At 41.6% G+C, this 19,705-nt stretch overlaps 1 protein-coding gene across 1 annotated transcript in view; it reads left to right on the plus strand.

Moving 5' to 3' along the window:
• The first annotated feature begins 2,219 nt into the window (after positions 1 to 2,219).
• Positions 2,220 to 19,705, plus strand: part of LAMA4 (laminin subunit alpha 4) — a 93,115-nt gene continuing 75,629 nt past the window's right edge. Inside the window, exon 1 of the mRNA XM_054393196.1 lies at positions 2,220 to 2,420. Within this exon, the coding sequence (XP_054249171.1) occupies positions 2,220 to 2,420 (201 nt within the window). The remainder of the gene's footprint in view (positions 2,421 to 19,705) is intronic.

Below are 19,705 nucleotides of genomic sequence, written 5' to 3' on the forward strand. Positions count from 1 at the left end.
CTTATTTTTATTTCACTGTAATTAGAAATCTTGTTCTCCAGAGCCTAAACCATCACAGCTAATGACTTCCTAGGAAAACTTTAGATCACAGAGCTAAGAAAAACCTCAAGAATCCATTTAACACAGTCCTCCACTTTACACTAGTACCTTTCTATAATTTTCCTTTGATAACTTCTTCTCTTTGATGGATATTGAGTCAAGGACTTCCCAGATCTTCCTCTCCTATTGTCTTTAAAAATCCATCTCATTTTCTGCATTTACCTTTCAGCTTTCATTTCAGTATTTTCTTCCTGTGCTAATATGTAGCCTCAGTTTTCACTTCCCATGTTTCTCTTTTGCACCTCAAACTCACCCATACAGCAGGAGACCTCATGGGAATCTCATGGGGTCCCTGCCTAAAGTCTCACTGGTTTTCTGCTCCCTGAGCCTCCAGGCTGTTCCCAGCACTGCAATGAGCAGAAAGGGATAGAAAAGTGCTGGCAGCCCTCAGAAGTAACATCTCACCCTCAGGCTCCTGGGGGACAGAATGCTTGCCACCATATCAGGTACAGGTAACTGAGAGATGTTTCTGTTGCTCTCAGGACAGAACTACTTGCAATCACCATTGCCATCTTTGATTTCCTCCTAAAGACTTTGATCTTGAACCTTGTAGCCTCAGGTCACACAGCCCTTTTTCTCTGCTGGTTAATATTTTGTCTCACAAGCTTGAGTGCCTTTGCCTTCTCAGCCACACCATTTCTGATCAGGCAGCTCCTTGGTGGCTAACCTCTTTATAGTCAGTGTATGACATCTGTACAGCATTTACAGCCCCAGGCCTGCAGGTGTGTAGGAGTTAAGAGATCACCAAAACACTTCATTTTTACCCTTAATTCTCTACTGCTTGTTTCCTTGGTTCATAATATCTTTGATTTGGTGGGAAAGGGGAGGAGAGAGGGAGAAAGAAGGAATCCATTCCCAGAATAAAGCCCGATAAGCCAATTTCTTTTAAGATTTAAGGATGAAGCCTGAGAGGCCAATGGTCTGTCAAACCAATGGTCTGCTACAAAGCCCAGCACACAGGACAGCTAAGAGACAGGGTGTGACCCCTTAACTGGAATGGGGCACATTAAGTGTAATCATGCTCGACTTTGTCCCCAAATCTAGCCTTGTCTGTCTGAAACTGTAGTCATAAAATTAAGTCAGCTGCAGGCAATACATTCAGCTTGCTTCCATACACACACTGCAAGCCTTGTTACCAGGGCCTCACAAAGCATCTCTTGAAAAAGTAATACAAGATGCTCTTTGTAAATAAAAGTTCATGAGCCTGAGGAATGAAGTCATTTTCCAAAATCTCAGTGAATGATGTTCTTTTTCACGAGCCAACGAGAAGCTGAGAGGTGGGCTTGAGGGAAAGGGTCTGAATGAAGCATGTTAGAGAAACCACTTAGCCCTTATTAGCCCATGGCACAGCCAGGCTGTCTCCCTCCTCCTCCTGCTCACAGCTTCCCCTCCCCCATTCCAAAAGAAAAGGTTGCTCTAGTGTTTTGGGTTTTTTAAAAATAAATTCGGTACCTTTCTACCTTGCAGTGAATAAACTGAAAATGTTTAAAAATAAACAGTAACGAGAGGCAAAGCTTCACACAGAGCAGTCTGATGGAGTTGTGGAGGGGTGGCCTGGGGAGGGAGGAAAGGGTGACCTCACTTTCTGAACGAAAAAGTTAGAGTGGGAGGTTCTCGACACGAGGTAAAAAAGGGAGTGATGTGAACAAGTGAAGGAAGCCAGAGCACTGAGCAGAGCGGCAGTCTGTATCCTGACAGGGGGAGATAAGGTGGCTGGGGAGCCAGCGGTGCTTTCCTGGAATACAATCTCTGTTTGACACTCTCTGCTTAAGCACTGCCCATCTGTATGTTATTGAGCTGGAGCCTCTGGGGGAAAAGAGGAGCCACAGGCACAGAGAGTGAACGAGGGAGGCAGCAAAAGTGCTTTTCTTCCCTTCTTTTCCTTTTATTTTTTTTCCCTTTCTTTTTTTTTTTTTCTTCTTTTTCCCCCCCCCCCCTTTTTTTTTTTTTTTTCAAATCAGGATCTGGTTAGACTGCCTTGAAGTGCCACATCTGGAAACGGAATGCTGAAAGAAAGTTAAAATAACTGAGGCACCACTAAGCCAAGGGGGGCTGATTGCAGAAGAGGGTAAACAATTACTGAGACGCTAGAAGACCACTGCTGGATGTAAGGGGAGGAAATGGCTTTGATCTCCGCCTGGCCCCTGGTTTCTCCTATATTATTCTTTTTGAGATGCTTCTCCTCCAGCACAGCCTCGAGTGAGGGAAGTGTTTTTCAGTTTGACATTGAAGGTAGCTCAGCGGTCAGCGAGCAAGAAGCCACTGTTATCAGAGGGCAGCAGCAGGCAGTAGCTACTGGAAGTTGGGTGCCTTTTGCTGAGGTACAGTAACTCACTTCTCTCTCTAGTGTCTACTCTTTTGTGCTTTCATCTGTCTGTGTTGAAGCTCCCATCTGGTTAACGTTAGCTTAATCGTTTGATCCTTAAAGCGATACCGGAGGTTTTTTTGGTTTTTTTTTTTTTTGGGGGGGGGGAGTCTGAGATGTTGCATTTTGGGACTGGAGAGATACAGTTCAAACTTCCAAATGTACACATGCCCTGCCTGCTGTGAGCAGACAGCTGCTGTACTTTGCAGTGAGGCTGGCTTAGCACGTCTCTGACTTTCTTGCCAGCATAACTAAACAGGCCTGTCCAAACAGAACAATTTTACAAGGGTTAATTGTCAAAACACTTTTTCTGCTTGCCTTGTTGTAGTTCCTGCCATTGTAATTCATTTAAACTTTCAGAAAGTCTGTCTTTTGGTGGCAAACACTGTACTGTGGGATTTTGTGCTTCTGCCTTCTAACACCCCAAACCTGAAGTTCATTTTTGCTGTGAGAATGGGAATAATAAATAAAACATATGTAGGAAAGTGTCTGTAAAGAAAACACCTGCAGAGAATTTTAAGACCTCCAAGAAGTATCAGTTTGGGAATGGTGGTGAAAGAAATCAGAATGATCTAGGAAGCAATTTGATGATGGAGAATTTTCCTGTGATTTGGGATAGGTCAAGCCTCCTCATTTTAGCAAGGCTGTGTCAGGAATGGACTACTCAAAAATATAGCTTGAGAAAATGAATTACTCAAGCATAGACTGGGAGGGGAGGACACTAATGTCTCATGTGTGGGAGATGCAAAGTAGGAGGCAAATTGAGTTACATAAGGTCATGGGAAGGGAAAGAGCAGTTCTAATATAACATCCAAAAATGAAGTGAGATTAGCAGAGCCGTGTCACTATGACAATATCAAGATTGTAATCTCTGATACCACCAGGCTCACTTTCTCCCTACACTCCAACTGCCAGAACTAACAATCATGGACATGAGTGCACAAGCCTTTCAGGCAGCTGGGGATACCATGGGGCTGGGCAGAGCTTGTCCACCCACTGCAGCAGCTCCAAGCAGCTGGGCAGCCTCAGGAAACGCCTGCTCGCCCCGCCAGGGGCTCGGTACGAAACATGACCTGGGTGAGAAAACTGAAGGCTAAACCCTGCTCTGCTCTGCTCAGCACAGGGGCTCTCTGGAGCAGTCCCCAGGCTTGGATGAGCTCAGTGATGTGGGATGTACAGCTCTCCTCTTCTGGCCTGGGATCAGCCCTGGGAAGCTGCATTGCCACCTGTTGCTTACAACATGGAAAGTCCCTTAATGAAATGCCTGATTTAAGAACTGGATGGGGTTTGTAGCTGCTATGGACAGGATAATGGGCATAAGTGATAATGAGGCTTTCTCAACATGATTGGGTAGTGTGGTTTTCCCAATGACACAGTTCCAATTGCTTCAATTTATTAGATTCTACCTTGGGAAAGTGCCATGAGCTATACTGGAAACTGCAGGGGAATGACACTTTAGTCTCTTTCACCCGTTTCAATCCTCACAAAAGTTTCATTTGTACAGTCTGATGTAATAGACTCACTAACTGGTGTTTGCTCTAGCAGTTTACTTCAGCCCCTCCAATGGCAGTATTTAGACTCTGGATTCCACATTGCAAATGAATGCTGCTGCCTCCTTTTGTCACGTCAAGGGCCTTGGCTGCAGGGAGCCAACTTTGAGGCCCCTTTGCTAGCTGCGCGTTCACCTTACTATTGCATATCAGGGCCTACCTCTATGGCAGTTTCCAAGGAAGCCCAGAAGGAAGATCTTTTGGGATTGTAACTGTGAGAACCTTCTTAGCCATTGATCCACCTGTGTAGTTGTAACAGGAGCTGGGGAACCAGCTTTAAACCCAAAGGTTGATGTAGGAGTAATGGTGTGGTAGTCTCCCACCTGAAAAATGAACATTTCCTTCAGTCCTCTAAGAGCTTTCACCTCCCACAGTCTGCCTCCCTTCCCTCTTCCCCATGAACGGGGTTTATCTCAGCAAGTTTGAATTAACCTCTTTGGAATCCCAAGTTTTTAACTCAAAGCTCACAGTGAAGAACAGAGTCAGCTCCCTTACACAGCATGGTTTGACTCAGCTCCATCATCTAAAGACTGACTCAGGTGTACAGCTCTCAAGAGCAGATAGAGGCTGTGGTCACACTGAACAATGGCAAATTATACAAATGGGACAGACCTGCGAGAAGACAGAGTGATGGGATGGGGCATCACTGTGGGCTGTGGTGCCAATCAACTGCACCATGAAACATGCTGCTGTAAAGCAGGAGAAAGGATGAGGGCAGACAGAGGCCAAGGTGTTTCAGAGTACTGGACAGCATTTGTCCCACAAATGATTCTGCTCTACACAACATTTTCAGAAATCTGCAATGTGCTGGGAGGTTAAGAGAAAACTTTGAATTTGTTGTGTAAGTACATACATACAGATTAAAAAAAATAGCAACAGGCTCACTGGTCTGACAAATGAAGGTCTCATTACATGCAATAACAGAAAACTGAAGGTGATACAGTTCAGACTACAAGTTAGTTAAAAATTTTAATTTCAAAGGTAATGAAGCACTGGAGACTTTATCCAGCTGTCTATCAATATGAAAAGCACTATCAAGTACTCAGTTGCTTATATGCTATTTAGGATTAACTTCCTTGGCTAGGATTAATTTCCTTGGCTCACAAAGACAATAAGAAGTTGTGGGGGAGATGTTACAGTGACAAATCCTGATGTGTATGGAGAGTGAGTGAGAAAGAAAGTAAGCAGAATGCACTGGATTCAGCTCATCAGGGTAACCCAACCACAGTTGGCAGCATTATGTCAGAGACTGATTTTTCCAGATAAGGATAGACTAAAATATTTTACAAGGAAGATCCATCAGAGACAGAAGCAAAGGATTTAAAACTGACTGTCAGACAGATTCCAAATTAAACAATTGAATGGCAAACATCAGAATCTTTCTTTGGAGTTCCCAAAGACACAGAAGGAAAGGGGGTGATGAGACATTGCCAGTTTTGGTGAGGCACAGAGATAAAACTGAAAACCAGAAATTACTTCTGAATACATTTAAATCCCACTGTCAAATTGATGCCTTTAAAAGAAGAGGCAGGTCATACATTACCAAGTTGATCTGAAGCCTGCTACTGTCAACATTTGCATTTGTAAATTCCACTGACATAATGGTTTCAATTATGTAGGTGTAGATTATGTTCCCCAATAGGAAGAAACCTCCTTACAGAGTCTAAAGTGAAAATAGACAATGGTAAAAGACTTCAAATACTAGAGTATGCCAAATTATTCCTGTGATCCACATTGTGCAGTCACTCACGTTAACATAAAATGAATATAAAGTGACACCCAGAAAAATGCTCATCTCACTCCTATGTAAATGACTACATGAGGTCAAAAAAAATGCAGAGAGAGCCCAGTACAGGAGATGAATGTGAGAAGGATAAGTGGAAGGAAAGACAGACATTCTGTGCAGACCCTTGCCAAGCAAGAATAGATCATTTCAAATGTTCTTAATGAAAAGAAAAAGTGAAGCATATAGTAGGAAAGGAAAGAAACTAAAGCAGGACGAAGACAAAAGGAGAGGGAAAAATATAGAACAAGAATGAGATAATCAAGAGCCTTAAAAGTAAAGAAAAAATGAAGTAGTTGGGATAAGGCAGGAAGCCAATTCCCAGAGTGAAGGAAGGCATGATATCGTTGGACAGATGGAAGACAAAAACTGTTTCCAACATCAGTGGGTTTGGCTCAGGCAAAAGGGAGAGAGGCAAAAAAAGCCCTTTAAAGGAAACAGTTACCATCATCAAGTCAAAATTAGCCATTTATTATAGGAGAAAGTAAGAGGCAGAAGGTATCTGATGGAGCTTACATGTGCAAATGACATGTTTGGCAATCACGTTTTCCACTTGACTTCCACCAGCAGCTGCTGCTCGACATTTTCAAATGCAAGGAACAGTCTCTGAGCTGCTTGCTTTCTGGTTCTCTAAAGCAATAAGCAATAATAGCATGGGACCTGTGACAAAATCACCTTTCTAAAACAGTTCACATTAGATACATAAAAAGACAGCAAACATAAGTCCCAGACACTTGTTAACAAAGCCTCCAACTATCACCAAGTTGCCTTCACCCCTTCCCCTAGAAAGGTTGGAACAGAAATCTTTACAGACTGTTTAGAGAAACCACAATTTGATCCTTACTTGTGGCATTAATCTGTTCAAAACAAACTAGTACTAAAAGAAACAGCAGAAGACTTAATCCTGAGGTGTGAGCCAAAAAGGGTTTTAGCTTGACAGGAACCTTTATATTCTTTTAAGCTAATGGGACCTGCATCTTCCTTTAAAAAAGCAGATCTCTAAAGGAATTCCCTTGAGGTTATGTTAGGTTAACTCCCATAATGGGCAATTTGGATCTCTAGCTGCTGGTTTTTTTTCTGGTACAACAAGGTTATGTTCTGAGAAACATCTATTAGTGGAGAGGAAGTTTTACTGCAGATGTTTGTGATTCCAGCTTAAGTCTCTCATCAAAGCTTTAATGAAAATCATCTGCTTGGAGTAGAGCTGCCAGACCCCAAATCTTTTAAATCATAGGAAGCTGAAGCAAATGGAAGCACAGGACAGAGCAGATGGGTAGTGGGAAATGTTCTCCATTTCAAGAAGGTATATAAAGCACCTACCAGGACCATGCAGTTTAAACTCTGCTGCAGGGAGTTCCCACAGAGTTTTGGGCAAGTACCAGCAAAATGCTCCAAAGCTTATTCAAAGCTGTGAAAACCAATAAAAGGCATTTCATGCCTGCTCGTATTCATGACATGGGAAGCAAGGAAGGAATTAAAACTCCAGTTTTTCCAGGGGGCATTTAAAGCCATAAAATAAGTTGGTTTCTGAAGAAGACCTTGTCCTGATTAAACTGATAACAATTAGAGTTCCTGGTGTTTAAGAGATGTGTAAAATAGGTTTCTGAGTAGTAACATATAACCAGCTACTGATGAATTACAATTTGCTTCTGGACTTGGAATTCAAACACCAAAATACAGACACTCTTGGGTTTTATATCTTAATTGGTGCTCTTGACTGTCTGGATCTGATCCCAGCTCATTTTCAGACATGACCATGAGCTGGAGATGTTTGGGTTACACATCCTAATGCAAGATTCAGCAGTTGCTGAATAGTGCAGTACACAAAGCTGTTAGAGCTCCACAGATTTTGAGACCTAAGTCTTTGTTGCTACATGATCTCAGATTTTCCTAGCTATCAGTCAGGATACGTTGAATTTGGCAGTGCAAACAAAGATTGACCAAAATGCAGTAAATATGACTTGACTTTATCATTCCTGTTCAGCTGTATTGTGCAATTGTTTAGATGGTTATTTTCTTAAAATAAATACTTCAGGAATAGTAGAAGTCCCTTTTTTATTATTTATTTTTTCTTTTAAGACAAACCATCAAGAAATGTGGTGACCATACCCCCATAAAGAAACAGTATTAAAACCTCTGTACTCAAGAGTTACTAAACTACCTAATACGAGTGAAAGAATAATAGAGGGTTGTGAAAAATACTTTAGAAAATATTATTGCAAGTTTACTAGACTGTAAAATCAACCAAAAAGTTATTTTTTAAGTCATGCCATATGGAAGCCAGGGAGCATGGGAAGAACTGGCACACTTGAATGCTAACTTGAAACATAATTTAATAATTACTGAATAAAAATATTTTACCTGTATGAACAACTTCCAATATGATCTCTAAAAATAGTTGTTTGAGCTAAAACTGTAAGGCTCTGAATCATTCTTTCATTCTGTCTTCTCAAAAAAAAAAAAAAAAAGAATAAAAATGAACTCATTCAGCCTTTCACAATTGGTATCAGGTGGAAGAAAAAGATAGATGGAACCAGAACATAAACTGGACCATTTCTGGGCTGTGTGGTACCCTCTGAGGTACCCTCTTACTACTGTACAATGCATCCTGTCACTGTCATTCAAAAGGAGCTTTGAGTGGCAAGAGATCAGCAGACTTCTTTCCTGCCAAAACCAATGCAAGGCCAGTATGTCCTAGGCTTTCTCACTGTGGTTTTCCACCTCTGAGCCTGGATGGTAGCCCACAGAGAGCCAGAGAGTCAGCCATTCATGACTTCCCTATGATCTGCTCCCCACTCCTGGCTCCAGGAAGGTTTCCTTGAAAGCACTTTGTGGAAGCAAGCATTGGTCCAAAGAAAATCTGCTCCAGTATAAAATAACAAACCAAACTGAACCGACCAAAACTAAAAGAACTAGCAGGGCAAAACACAGCACAACCCTCCCAGCTACTAAAATCCTATGTGCCTCAGAAAAGCTGACACAGGCTGTCCTGTCAAGGGTTGAAAAGGTCTCCATAGCACCAATACCTGGCACAGATCCATTCAGAGTACAGGTGGGCAGGTGTTGAGGGTCTAGACACGGTGTAAGGTTGGAGGGGATCTGTGTGACCTGCTCAGCTTTTTACAGGTTTGTGGGTTTCTGTGTCTCTCTACTTCCCACAGGCACAGCCACACCTGCTTTAAAGGCCATTTTTTCATCCCTTTCAAACTTTTGTCTCTATCTGGAAATCCGTCAGCGAGTGCTGTAATTTGTCTGTCTCCCTTATCTGAGGGACTCAAGAGGAGAAAGTATGACTCAGAACAACCATTTCATGTGAGTGTTTTGTGGGGACTGGGTGGAGGGTGGTTAATTAGGAAACAGAGCAGAATCATTTATCCCTTTTCCTGTAAATTCTTCTCCTTGAATAAACTTGGCATTTTGTTTTAAAGAGGAAAATCCGATAGGCACCTTTCCAACTGCAGCCTTCCTAACAGTCGGCATCTGTAAGAGTATGTTTTGTACTTGGTGGCTGTCCTAGTAAGTACACTAGAGCAGAGCCTGGGATTAATCTCTCAGCCTTAGCCAGCTTGCACACAACTGAAACATCTTAGCCCTTCCTCTTTTTGGAGAAGAATGCCTTTTAAGCAGAGGCTTTGTCTTTCCCACTGTATATGGAAAAAATGACTGTGCACTTCTATGGAGAATGCCTAGCTGAGAAATGTTTGTGTTGGATCCAACCCCACCTCTGCTGCTGAATGGCATTTTGTTTTCCACTTGGACTAGGGAGGGGGTAACTGTCTGGATACATTTTCAGCAGAGGAATTTTTTTTTTTTGCTTTAATTGAATACAACTACTTAGACAAGGTAATAGATAATCATGTTGCTCTGCATAAAGCCATCTGGCTTTCAGCTGTGCCTTGTTTTCCAGGAGTCATTATCTGTCACTACTACAGGGGAGGCATGCACAAGCCCACTCAAGGAACAAGAACGTAAGAGTGGCAGTGGGCTGGGGAAGGTTTCCTTGTCATTCCTCCCTGTTGCCCATGCTCTGCTTTGTTTATTGATTTGAGGATCATCCATGGAACATATCCAAAGAAGGGCCACATGGATGAGCAGAGGGCTGGAGGACAGACTGAGAGAGTTGGGGCTGTTCAGTCTGGAGAAGAGAAGGCTCTGAGGAGACCTTCTTGTGGCCTTCCAGTATCTGAAGGGGGCTACAAGAAAGCTGGGGAGGGACTTTCTAGGGTGTCAGGGAGTGATAGGACTGGGGGGAATGGAGCAAAACTAGAAGTGGGTAGATTCAGATTGGATGTTAGGAAGTTTTCCCCACAAGGGTGGTGAGACACTGGAACAGGTTGCCCAGGGAGGTGGTGGAAGCCTCATCCCTGGAGGTTTTTGCAGCCAGGCTGGATGTGGCTGTGAGCAACCTGATGTAGTGTGAGGTGTCCCTGCCCATGGCAGGGGGGTTGGAACTAGATGATCCTTGAGGTCCCTTTCAACCCTAACAATTCCATGATTCCATGTGCAGTTAGCCATAGTCACTCTCTCTCTGACTCTACTATGCAACAAGAGGTAACTCTTGTTCTGTGTGTCCCCCACCAGCAGAATTTTACCTGGAATCAGAGCAACTAGTTTCAGTCTTGCTAGTTTTAGTTTTAGCAGTTTCTAAGCTTGTTGCCTAAAACATGAATATGATTTCCATTGACATCATAATCTATTCTTTCTTGTCACTGAAAATAAACTTCTGGGAGCTGATGGTAACTCCTCAGGTGATGCATAAATAATCCCAATTGTCAGGGATAGGTCAGTAAGTGGAGTTTTCAAATTAGGCTCTTATTAAGGGTCTTATCCTGTCTCCCTTGTGGTAATTATGATATTTTCAGTGAATTCAGAGAAGAGCTCAACCCCTCTGTATTTATAAATGACGGGGAGTTTATACTTGCTTAACACAGTTTAACACAGCTGGAAAACTAAACTAAATTCAGTCATCAGATGTATTCTTTAGCAGCTGCAGACTGGGCAGACACAGCATGTGTGGCTCCAGACCAGCCATAGCCCTGTGCTCTCAGGTGGGAGCATCACTGGTGATGCAGACAAAAAGGGACAATATTCAGATCCATACAGAAGGGATGACAGAAAGGACACCAGCAGAAAATACATCTTAATTTGTTTCATCAATTATGGAATAGTTCATTTACTGGGAAAATAAAAATACAGATTCAAAAGCAGTGTCACTCATTTATTGTTTTATGTTTGAAAATTCAAATTACTGAGCTTCAGAAAAGCATAGCACTGCAGTTTTAATGAGCATTTCATATCAATTACCTAGAAAACTCCATCATTATATTAAGTTGCACAGATCTATGGCAAATGCACCCACCGAGGCTTTAATTTTTATTAAACCCTACCTCTTTAAATTTTATTTAAAATACAAAAATATGTAATGATATTGAGGGGGTTGCATTGAATGACTGTTTCAGCAAGAAAGAATTTGCTTCTACATTTACAAGCTAAATAGCAAGATAGAAACTTGTTATTGTGTAATTTATAGAACTGCTTTAGTTTGTAATCTCATTAAATGCAGTTAGAACTGAGATACCTGTCGAGATAAGTGGATTTAAAAAAGAGATTAGCAGTGTTGCGCCCAAAACTCTTCACCAATTTCTGGTTAATCCCTAATTTGCAATATCAGTGGAGCACTGGAAGCAATAAATATTTCACAGTTACCAGTGTCAGAAATTCAGGAGGACAATACAGGAATTCAATGTACTACATTATTATAAATGCTTATTATAAATATGCTTATTATAAAACTTATTATAAGGTGCTTATTATAAACCTATCATGAATATTGATTCAGAGACTAAGCTACAAAACAGGCTCCTGTCAGAAATGTTTACCATTTGAAAAACCCATTTGAAATTGCAAACGGCTGATTTGCATCAGGTTTATGCCCTTGAAGTGCTAAGGACTGCAGAGTGGCTTTTTTTGCATGCAGACAGTTCTTTAACAGCTGTAGGTTCCTATTAGATGAAGCAATTAACTGTCTAGCTGTGATGTCACACACTGAATTAATTTCTCCAGTAATAATAGTTAGAATGTGACCTTTCTAGTTCGGAAGGATTTGATACTGTAGCTCCGAGGTAACGAAGGCATATAGAAATTATAAATAGAGCTTGGAGGCCTAAGGGGAAGCTGGTGGGCAAGCTGCTTTGGTTTTGACTCTCTACAATTGTGAGGCTTCAAAGCTCAGATAAATTTAGCAAAAATGAACAGAGAAGAAATAAAACTGCAGAGCAAATCTCTGCTTTTGTTTGCACGTTGTGGAGTACTTCATGGTGTTGAGCAAGAGTTCTGCCCATCTCTTCATAATGACTTTGATGGTGCACCATTTCTGGCTAACAAGTCACTTATTAACCTCTGAAAGTCTCATTCTCCAGAGAAAGACAAAGATGCTTCTGAAATATCACTTCATAGGGGATTTATAGATTCAAGTACAAAGACAGTCTTGAATTGACTGCTACTTAAGGTCTGGGAATTTTAAATCAGTTTATTTCTTCAGATGATAATTTCAGCTCGAGTGAAGTATGACAGCTCTTGGAAAAGGCATCACCAGGGCATTTTATTTTTTAAATTAGTTATAGTTTAACTAAGTCAGTGTTTGCAAGAACTCACAGTAATCTCATCCACAGCCAGGACCTGGTCTAGGAAGGTGCATGTAGCAAACTAAGAGATGGCAGGTTAAAAGGGGAAGTTATCAGCAGAGCTAATGCTCTTTGTACCTCCAGAGCTTCAGCTCTTTATTTGTGTTTTCAAGAAGAGGAAAGTCTTTTAAACACTGCATCTAACATAAACAAATGCCCTGAAAGATATTTCAACAAAACCAACTTCTATAATAAATAGATTTTTTCCATATTCATATTTCCTTTTTTTTATGAATTGGGGGGGAAAAAAATCTTAAATATCTTAAAAGCTCTCCTACAAAGCTAGTTTCAACTTTTCATGTGAGATTCCAATACTTAAATGTAACTTTCTCTCTTTCTCCTGATTCTCTTTTTATATATCTGGTATGCTTTGGCAGTAAGGCATCACAGGTCACTCATAAAAAGATGCCCTCAAATACCAGAGTGTGGTCATCCCTTAAAAAGGATGGGGGAAAAAAAGAAGAAAAAGGGAAAGCACAATGCTGTATAAATATGTCAATGTATTTAAAGCATGGATGTTGTATAAATATGTATATTTATATACAGTGCTGTATAAATACGTCAATGGATTTAAAGCATGGATGTTCAGCTGGAAGCTAAAAAAGTTCTTTCAGCACTAGATTAAAAATACTGTCATTCTTAGGCCCAGCAACAGCTTTATTTTCACTGCAGGCAGCTGAAACAAACAAATCATGACCACCAGAAATGTCTGGGGGATATTCATTATACCTGGTGGTTGTTTTACAAGGCATGAAGCTGTTAACTTGTGTCACTGCTGTGGATTACACTGGGTACCTCTGGGACACTGTAATCTGGGATTACATTGGATAAACTGCTGCAGACACAGAACCAGGCAGCCAGCTCTGCACGGCTCTGCTTGAGCTGGGGGATTGGATCAGCTAACCTCTACCTCAATCACTCTGTGATTCTGAGTAACTATAGTTATTATTCCACTGCACAGATAGAGTTGAATGAAGAGTTAATGTTCATTAGGTCACACGAGATGAGCAGAAGAATGTGTTTTCTTGAGTCCAAATAACATTATGAACATAGGGCTAGAAGAGCTCATGCACAGAAACAGGCTGATGAGTTTCTCATCTGTTCAGTGAGGAGGAATATTTTTCCATTTGTTAATTTCAAACAACATAATGTAACTCTTGCTGTGAAAATGTTGGTAGATTAGAGGTGAAGTGTATGTAATGAAGTGGATGAGTGACCAGATCCAGGTGCAGGGAAAGGCAAAGAAGAGTAGGAGGAGAAATGGAAAGCATGTCAGGGAGGTCACAAGCATGAGCAGAAAAAAAAAAATAAAAAAGGAGAAAAAGGAGAAAAGACAATGGCAAAAGGGCTGTCAGGGCCCATGGAGGGCAGGTGGAGATCCAAAACCCATCAGCATAATGTTCAGATGCTCCATTAATAGAAACAGCACAAGAGAAGTACAGAAGCCTCCCCCAAGAAGGGCCAAAGAATGATCATCTCATCTGTTTGGCATTTACTGTAAGACTGTTTAAATGACATTCAAGCCTCGTTGCCAACAAGAGACATTTAATATAGACAAGACTAAAAGGTAACCTATAAATAAAAACTAGAGTTAATGTGTGCTGTAAATATAAACTGAGGAGCCATGGATTTAATCAATGCCTCACTAAACAGACCTGTTGGAACATGCTGCCTGCAGCAAAGCCCTCATTGCTACCAGTGTTCACTATGCTTTTGAGGAAATTGTAGCTGCACAAATCTCAACCCATACCATTATCCTTCCTTTCAAATGCATCAACATTTTGGGGTCATGAGAGCTAGAAGAAGATTCAAATGATTGCATGAAAGTATGAGTGACAGGACGATAGGAGAGCTGTCATCAAGCACTTGTATATCCATGCATTCAGAAAGGGGACAAACACCTGCAGATTCTCCTGTCTGCTGACCCTACACAGCAAGTGCAGTTCATAGGTTTTCTAGAGAGTGTGGGAGTCTACCAACCAGCACTGCTGAGTCAGCACCAGCATCCTGAGGAGCAAGTGGAGCTCTATCCTTTCCCTCCACTTTGGTTGGACTTGATGATCTTGGAGGTCTCTTCCAGCCTGGTTGATTCTGTGATTAACCCTTGTTCATGCCCATGTACACACACACTTTGTAGACCCCCTGCAGTCACTCATAAATACTACATATGCTGAATAAACATTCAACCAAAATTTTACCTTCAGCAGTGAAGCACTTTTTCTGTGGTCCATAAAATGCATGTTGGCTGTGTAAGAGGGCAAAGAGCCCAGGACTCCTCAGTGTGCTGCACACCAGTAGCACAAGCTGGCACCAAGCTGCAGTTGCACACAGGTACATCCACTGGATTTTATGTTTTGACAACAAAAGGAGAGAGGTTTCTTCTGCAGGTCTCCAAGGCAGGAAGGCCAGGACAGTGGGACACAGTGTTAGGACAGTTCTTTTTGTTTGCATAAAGTTTCCCAGTAGACTGAAGAAGAACTACATCTTTGTGTCTCTGCTTATGAATAACACATCTTTGACCTGAGGAATTTGAAATATCTGTTACTTTGCTCCCAGAGAGCAAGAAATTGTCAAATCTCCATCAGTCTACAACTGGCAGTCTAGATTTCAAAAGTCCACGTTTAAATGCACTAGAAGTCAGTTGTGTCCTGAGCTGAAAAGCAGAGGAAGAAGTTGTGTTGGTGTCTTCAGTACTTTCTTGCTGAATGAAACACCAGAAGTAGACTTGCACTGTGAGTGTGTGGCAAGGGATTGAGTATTGCTCAAGGGCATAGGTATTCTGGGTAGCTTTGAAGACTCTTATTATAGATGACAAAGACCAGGAATCTCTTTGGAAGAGAGTCCTACCTGTTCTGAGGAGATGAGAAACATTGGAATAGCATCAAATGGACAGTAGGACTCTTTTCTCAGACTTGTTTCTCTGATGCTCTTATTTCTAATAAATAATTACATCAATGAAAGTACTGGAAGATATTCAAGCAGGAAAATATCTTTATTTTTAGGCAGGGCAGTAGGCTATTTATCTCAAGCTGGCCTAAGCAAACAATCTTCAAAAGGGCCTCAGAACTGTGGCTGCCAATTCCACATACTGTTCGTTTAAAAAAAAAATTAAATAAACAAAAGCAAGCATGTTTGCATAGGGTTTGGAAATGTCCCCAGGGAGCAGAGGGCTGTTGTTTCCATGGCAATGCCATGCATTTCCAGCATGCTGGTCTCTCCTTTAGATCCATGGATTTTAAAATGGGTGGAGGATGTTTAGAGTTTTCATTTACCTCTGTATAGCAAAAGGTGAAGAGTCTCAGGAACAATGTATTATGTTGAGCTCTAAAGTTCAATTTGGCTAAACCATTTCTCTCAAGAGAAACATCAAACCCTGATGGGAAACTGTCAAGAAGGAAAGAATCCATTGAGCCACTCAACTTGAGTGATTGTTTTCAACAACACTTGAAAAAATTGGGCTTTATTTAGTCCTGTGTCCTACTTTGACTGGTATCTATGGCTGATATAATGACTGTTAGGTAGTAAATCAATACTTTCTGTTTTTTCTTTCACTGAGGGCTAAAAGAGCATGATCAGGAACAGCTACTAAGACTTGGGTAGCATGCCATAAATTATGCTACAGTCATTTTTCTAGCCTCTTGGTATATAAAGAATTAATATGGGGGGCTGCCAAAAACTAAATAAACATGCATCAAACATCATCCTTTTATACAAATTCCAGGATAGAAATTCTTTCTATTTTTGCAGATAGATTTGGGTTATTAGATTAATTAATTTTCATTTCATCACAAGCTCATGAGTTTATAAGACTCAGCTGTGCCCAGGCTGGACTCACTTCTACTATCCTGGGCAGACCTTTGAAGTGAGAATCTGCTATCACCATAACGTCTGAACATCCATGCAGCCCACTGAAGATTCTTCTCAGACCTGGAAGCAAGCACACCTTTGACTCTATCCCTGGCACCACAGAGCAATGCACTGCTGGGCAGCTTCAATCAAGGCTCAGCTGCCAGTAAACTTAGCAGTGAGTTGGTAGCTGATGTGTTGTAACTGCTACTCCAAGTGCTATTCCAGATTCAGTTCCCCAAGTGCACCAGCTGTCTCTTCCTTCACAATGGTCCTGAAAGCCAGCACAATCTTTTTATTCTGAGTTTATTTTGCAACAAACATAATGATATTCCTGGTCCAAGACTGGTGGGCATGGGCATAATTAAAGGCTGAAATGTCTTAAAGTAGACCATTTAACTGTGAAGTGACATCCCCTTATGTACTCCAGAACTCAAGAGGAAACTCTGGAAACAACATACACTGGTGTGGATCCAAGAGAACTTTTTATTGTGGAAGAAAGAGACCCTTTGTGTGTTTCTATATTCAGGAAAAATCACCATTTCCAGTACTAACTAAAGAAACATGCCATGTTTTCTTAACATTAGATGAGAGAGTCAATGGCTACATCTGAATTACTGAATCGAGAAGCATGGGGACCTCCTAGTCAAGTGGCACAGCACAGTGCATGTCCACATGCTGAAGTTCTCTCTGTGTTCACCCTGAAAAGACTAGTCCCATACAGACAGCCTTGTGGGAACACATCCTAAAAGATGCCATGCATTTTCCACGTCAGGAAAATCACAGTCCATTAAAGAGCAAAATCAAGAGCAGAAAATGAAGCATCAGTCAGTATGGGGATGATCACAAGCCAGAGCCTGAAACCATGTCTTAACCTTCTTCAGCTGGCTGATGCAGATGTAACCACAGAGAAAACACTGTGCACATTACCACCCCAGCAATCTTCTCTTGGGAAAAGCAAGTCACAAGAGGCAGGGACCCTGCAAACAGAGTCACCCCTGCACAGCTGCACCACCTCTGCTAGCTGGCAGAAGGGAACAGAGACATGATTCTGCCCTCTGTTATGTAGGCACAGATCAGAAGCAGATACAATGAAGTTGGTGGAACTGTTTAAATATAATACAGGAGTAAACTCTGTATGGGGATCAGAGTCTCCATCTTCAGTCCCATCATGCACACATACCAGAAGAAGGGTCTGAAGAACCAGGGTATGCCTGGAGGCTCCACAGCATTTCCAGCACTGCAGCTGGATCTTGTTTTTAAGAAATGGAATAATTAAGTCCAGATGCAGGGGGAGGAGGGAAATAAATGCACCATGGGTGTAAAAGACTTTCAAGAGCTCAGCAGATCCCCATTAGATTAGAGTTTTCAGCTTGAACTGGAACAAACATTGTCCCTTGGGCAAAAAAGAATCTAATAATGGTGAAGACATAATCACTACTGCAGACCTGGAATTTTGGCCTACAAATTGTCTTCACCATTAAGAAACAGCCAGTGGACGGAAATGTTCCTCACTCAATTGACTACAGAAATTTTTCAGGGGGAGTATTTGCAATTTTTTTCCAGACCTGATTGTGCTTTGTGTGCAATTATTTCATGCTCCCAGAACATTTGGCCATTTGAATCCCTCAATTAGCTGAACACTGACACTTCTTTTTTATAAATATGCTGTTGGCTCATGCTCTGGAACAACTACCAATCACTCCATTATCACTAGCAGGGCAAAGAGCAACAAAAATATATCAGAGTTATTGAGAATGCCTGTGAAAACTTCTGAGCCCAAAGAAAACAATCTGGAACTCATTTCCCCCTCATTCCCTCTTTCCTCATAGCACTGATTGTCAATACTTAATTTCAGGTTCAAATCAGTGCAACCCATGGTTTAGAACTCTGGATCAAACCTTCCAAGTTTTTGTGATGAACTGAATAATGTGTGGGGGGAATATGTCGCCAAAAAATACCCAGGTGACTTACAATCCTTCATCTCATTTCCAAGAGGTGTTTTGATAGCTAAAATAGCAGACACCCAACAAAGAGGCAGATGTCTTGAGGAACTGAGGTGTGGGTCTGCTCAGAACAGAGGATAAACTATCTCCCAGTGGATTTCAACAAAGGCTGTACAACCCTGCTTGCACAGCTGGAGCCAGTGATGTTCCACTGAATTGCACCTAACTTGTTACTGGACTAAATGAAAGCTCATTCATGGCTGCAGTGCAGGCAGACCCTTAGTTGAAGGGTAAAGGAGAAGATCTTTATGGGTGACTAAAGGGTTTGCACAGACACCTTTACACACACTCACACATTTCCATTGTCTATATTCACCAGCGTAAGTAAAACATTATTCTACTTAGACCTGCAAAACCAAGAAAGCTTTTGGGCACACACTAATGGACCAGATAAGACCACCCACCAGTTGAGGGGCATCAGAGAATGTAACATGCCTTAGATCTGTATGGGTGGAGAGAAGCACTGCCAAGACAGACACTGGGATAAGAATCTGTTTCCAATTTAGAAACTGTCTGCCTTCCACAGTGTGTGGTGTAATCACTCAGCTGAAATCCTGAGTCTGGTGGGAGCCAGTCCTACAGCTCTGTGTTGAGACTAAACAACTGAAAGAAACAAGCAGTACAATAGATGGCATTTCTGCTGTCCCAAAGTGGCTATGGTATGAAGGCTCGTCATCCTAGGAGCTATTATCTAAGAAAGTGTTTCCAAAGCAAACCAAATAAAATATCATGTGTAAGAATGGTGAAGCCAACTGAGTTTTCCATTTATGTCCATGTCAGCTCCTCAGAGCTCTCTGGGATAAGACCGGGTTCATGATTCATTTGTAAGCCTCATCTTTAGAGCCTGTTGTTAGTCATCTCATAAGATACATTGTTCTCTAAACAAGTGGCTTATCTGGCTGCACAGAAGTATCTACCTACCCTTGAGAATGCAAGCTAGCATGGAGTTGAATCTTGGGATTGCTGTCTCTTGCTACCCAGTGCTCCACAGAGGTAACCACAGCACCATGCTGACATACAAGGTCAAGAGCTATATGGCCATGACTCTGTGAAAGGGTTAATCAGCCACAGGCAACAGTACAACTCTTTAGCAATATGACTCACAGACTGGTTTTTGTAACTAGTGGAGGTACCACTGTGCAGTTCTGCACTTGATGCTGCAGACCTGCTGTTTATGTCATAGCTTACAGTGGTTAGCTCAGTGTAGAAAAGAAATCATCCTTTATTTCAGGGCACCCCAGGAAAATGAGGAATAAGGAGATACAAATGAAATCTAATCCTGATTAGATTAATACACTGTAATAAGAACTCTCACAGTTCATACAAATGCAGGAAGGATCATTCCCTTTCTGTTCACTTGAACTTCTCATTCT

The sequence above is a fragment of the Indicator indicator genome, chromosome 27 (assembly GCF_027791375.1).
Source record: "Indicator indicator isolate 239-I01 chromosome 27, UM_Iind_1.1, whole genome shotgun sequence".
NCBI classification, from domain to species: Eukaryota; Metazoa; Chordata; class Aves; order Piciformes; family Indicatoridae; genus Indicator; species Indicator indicator.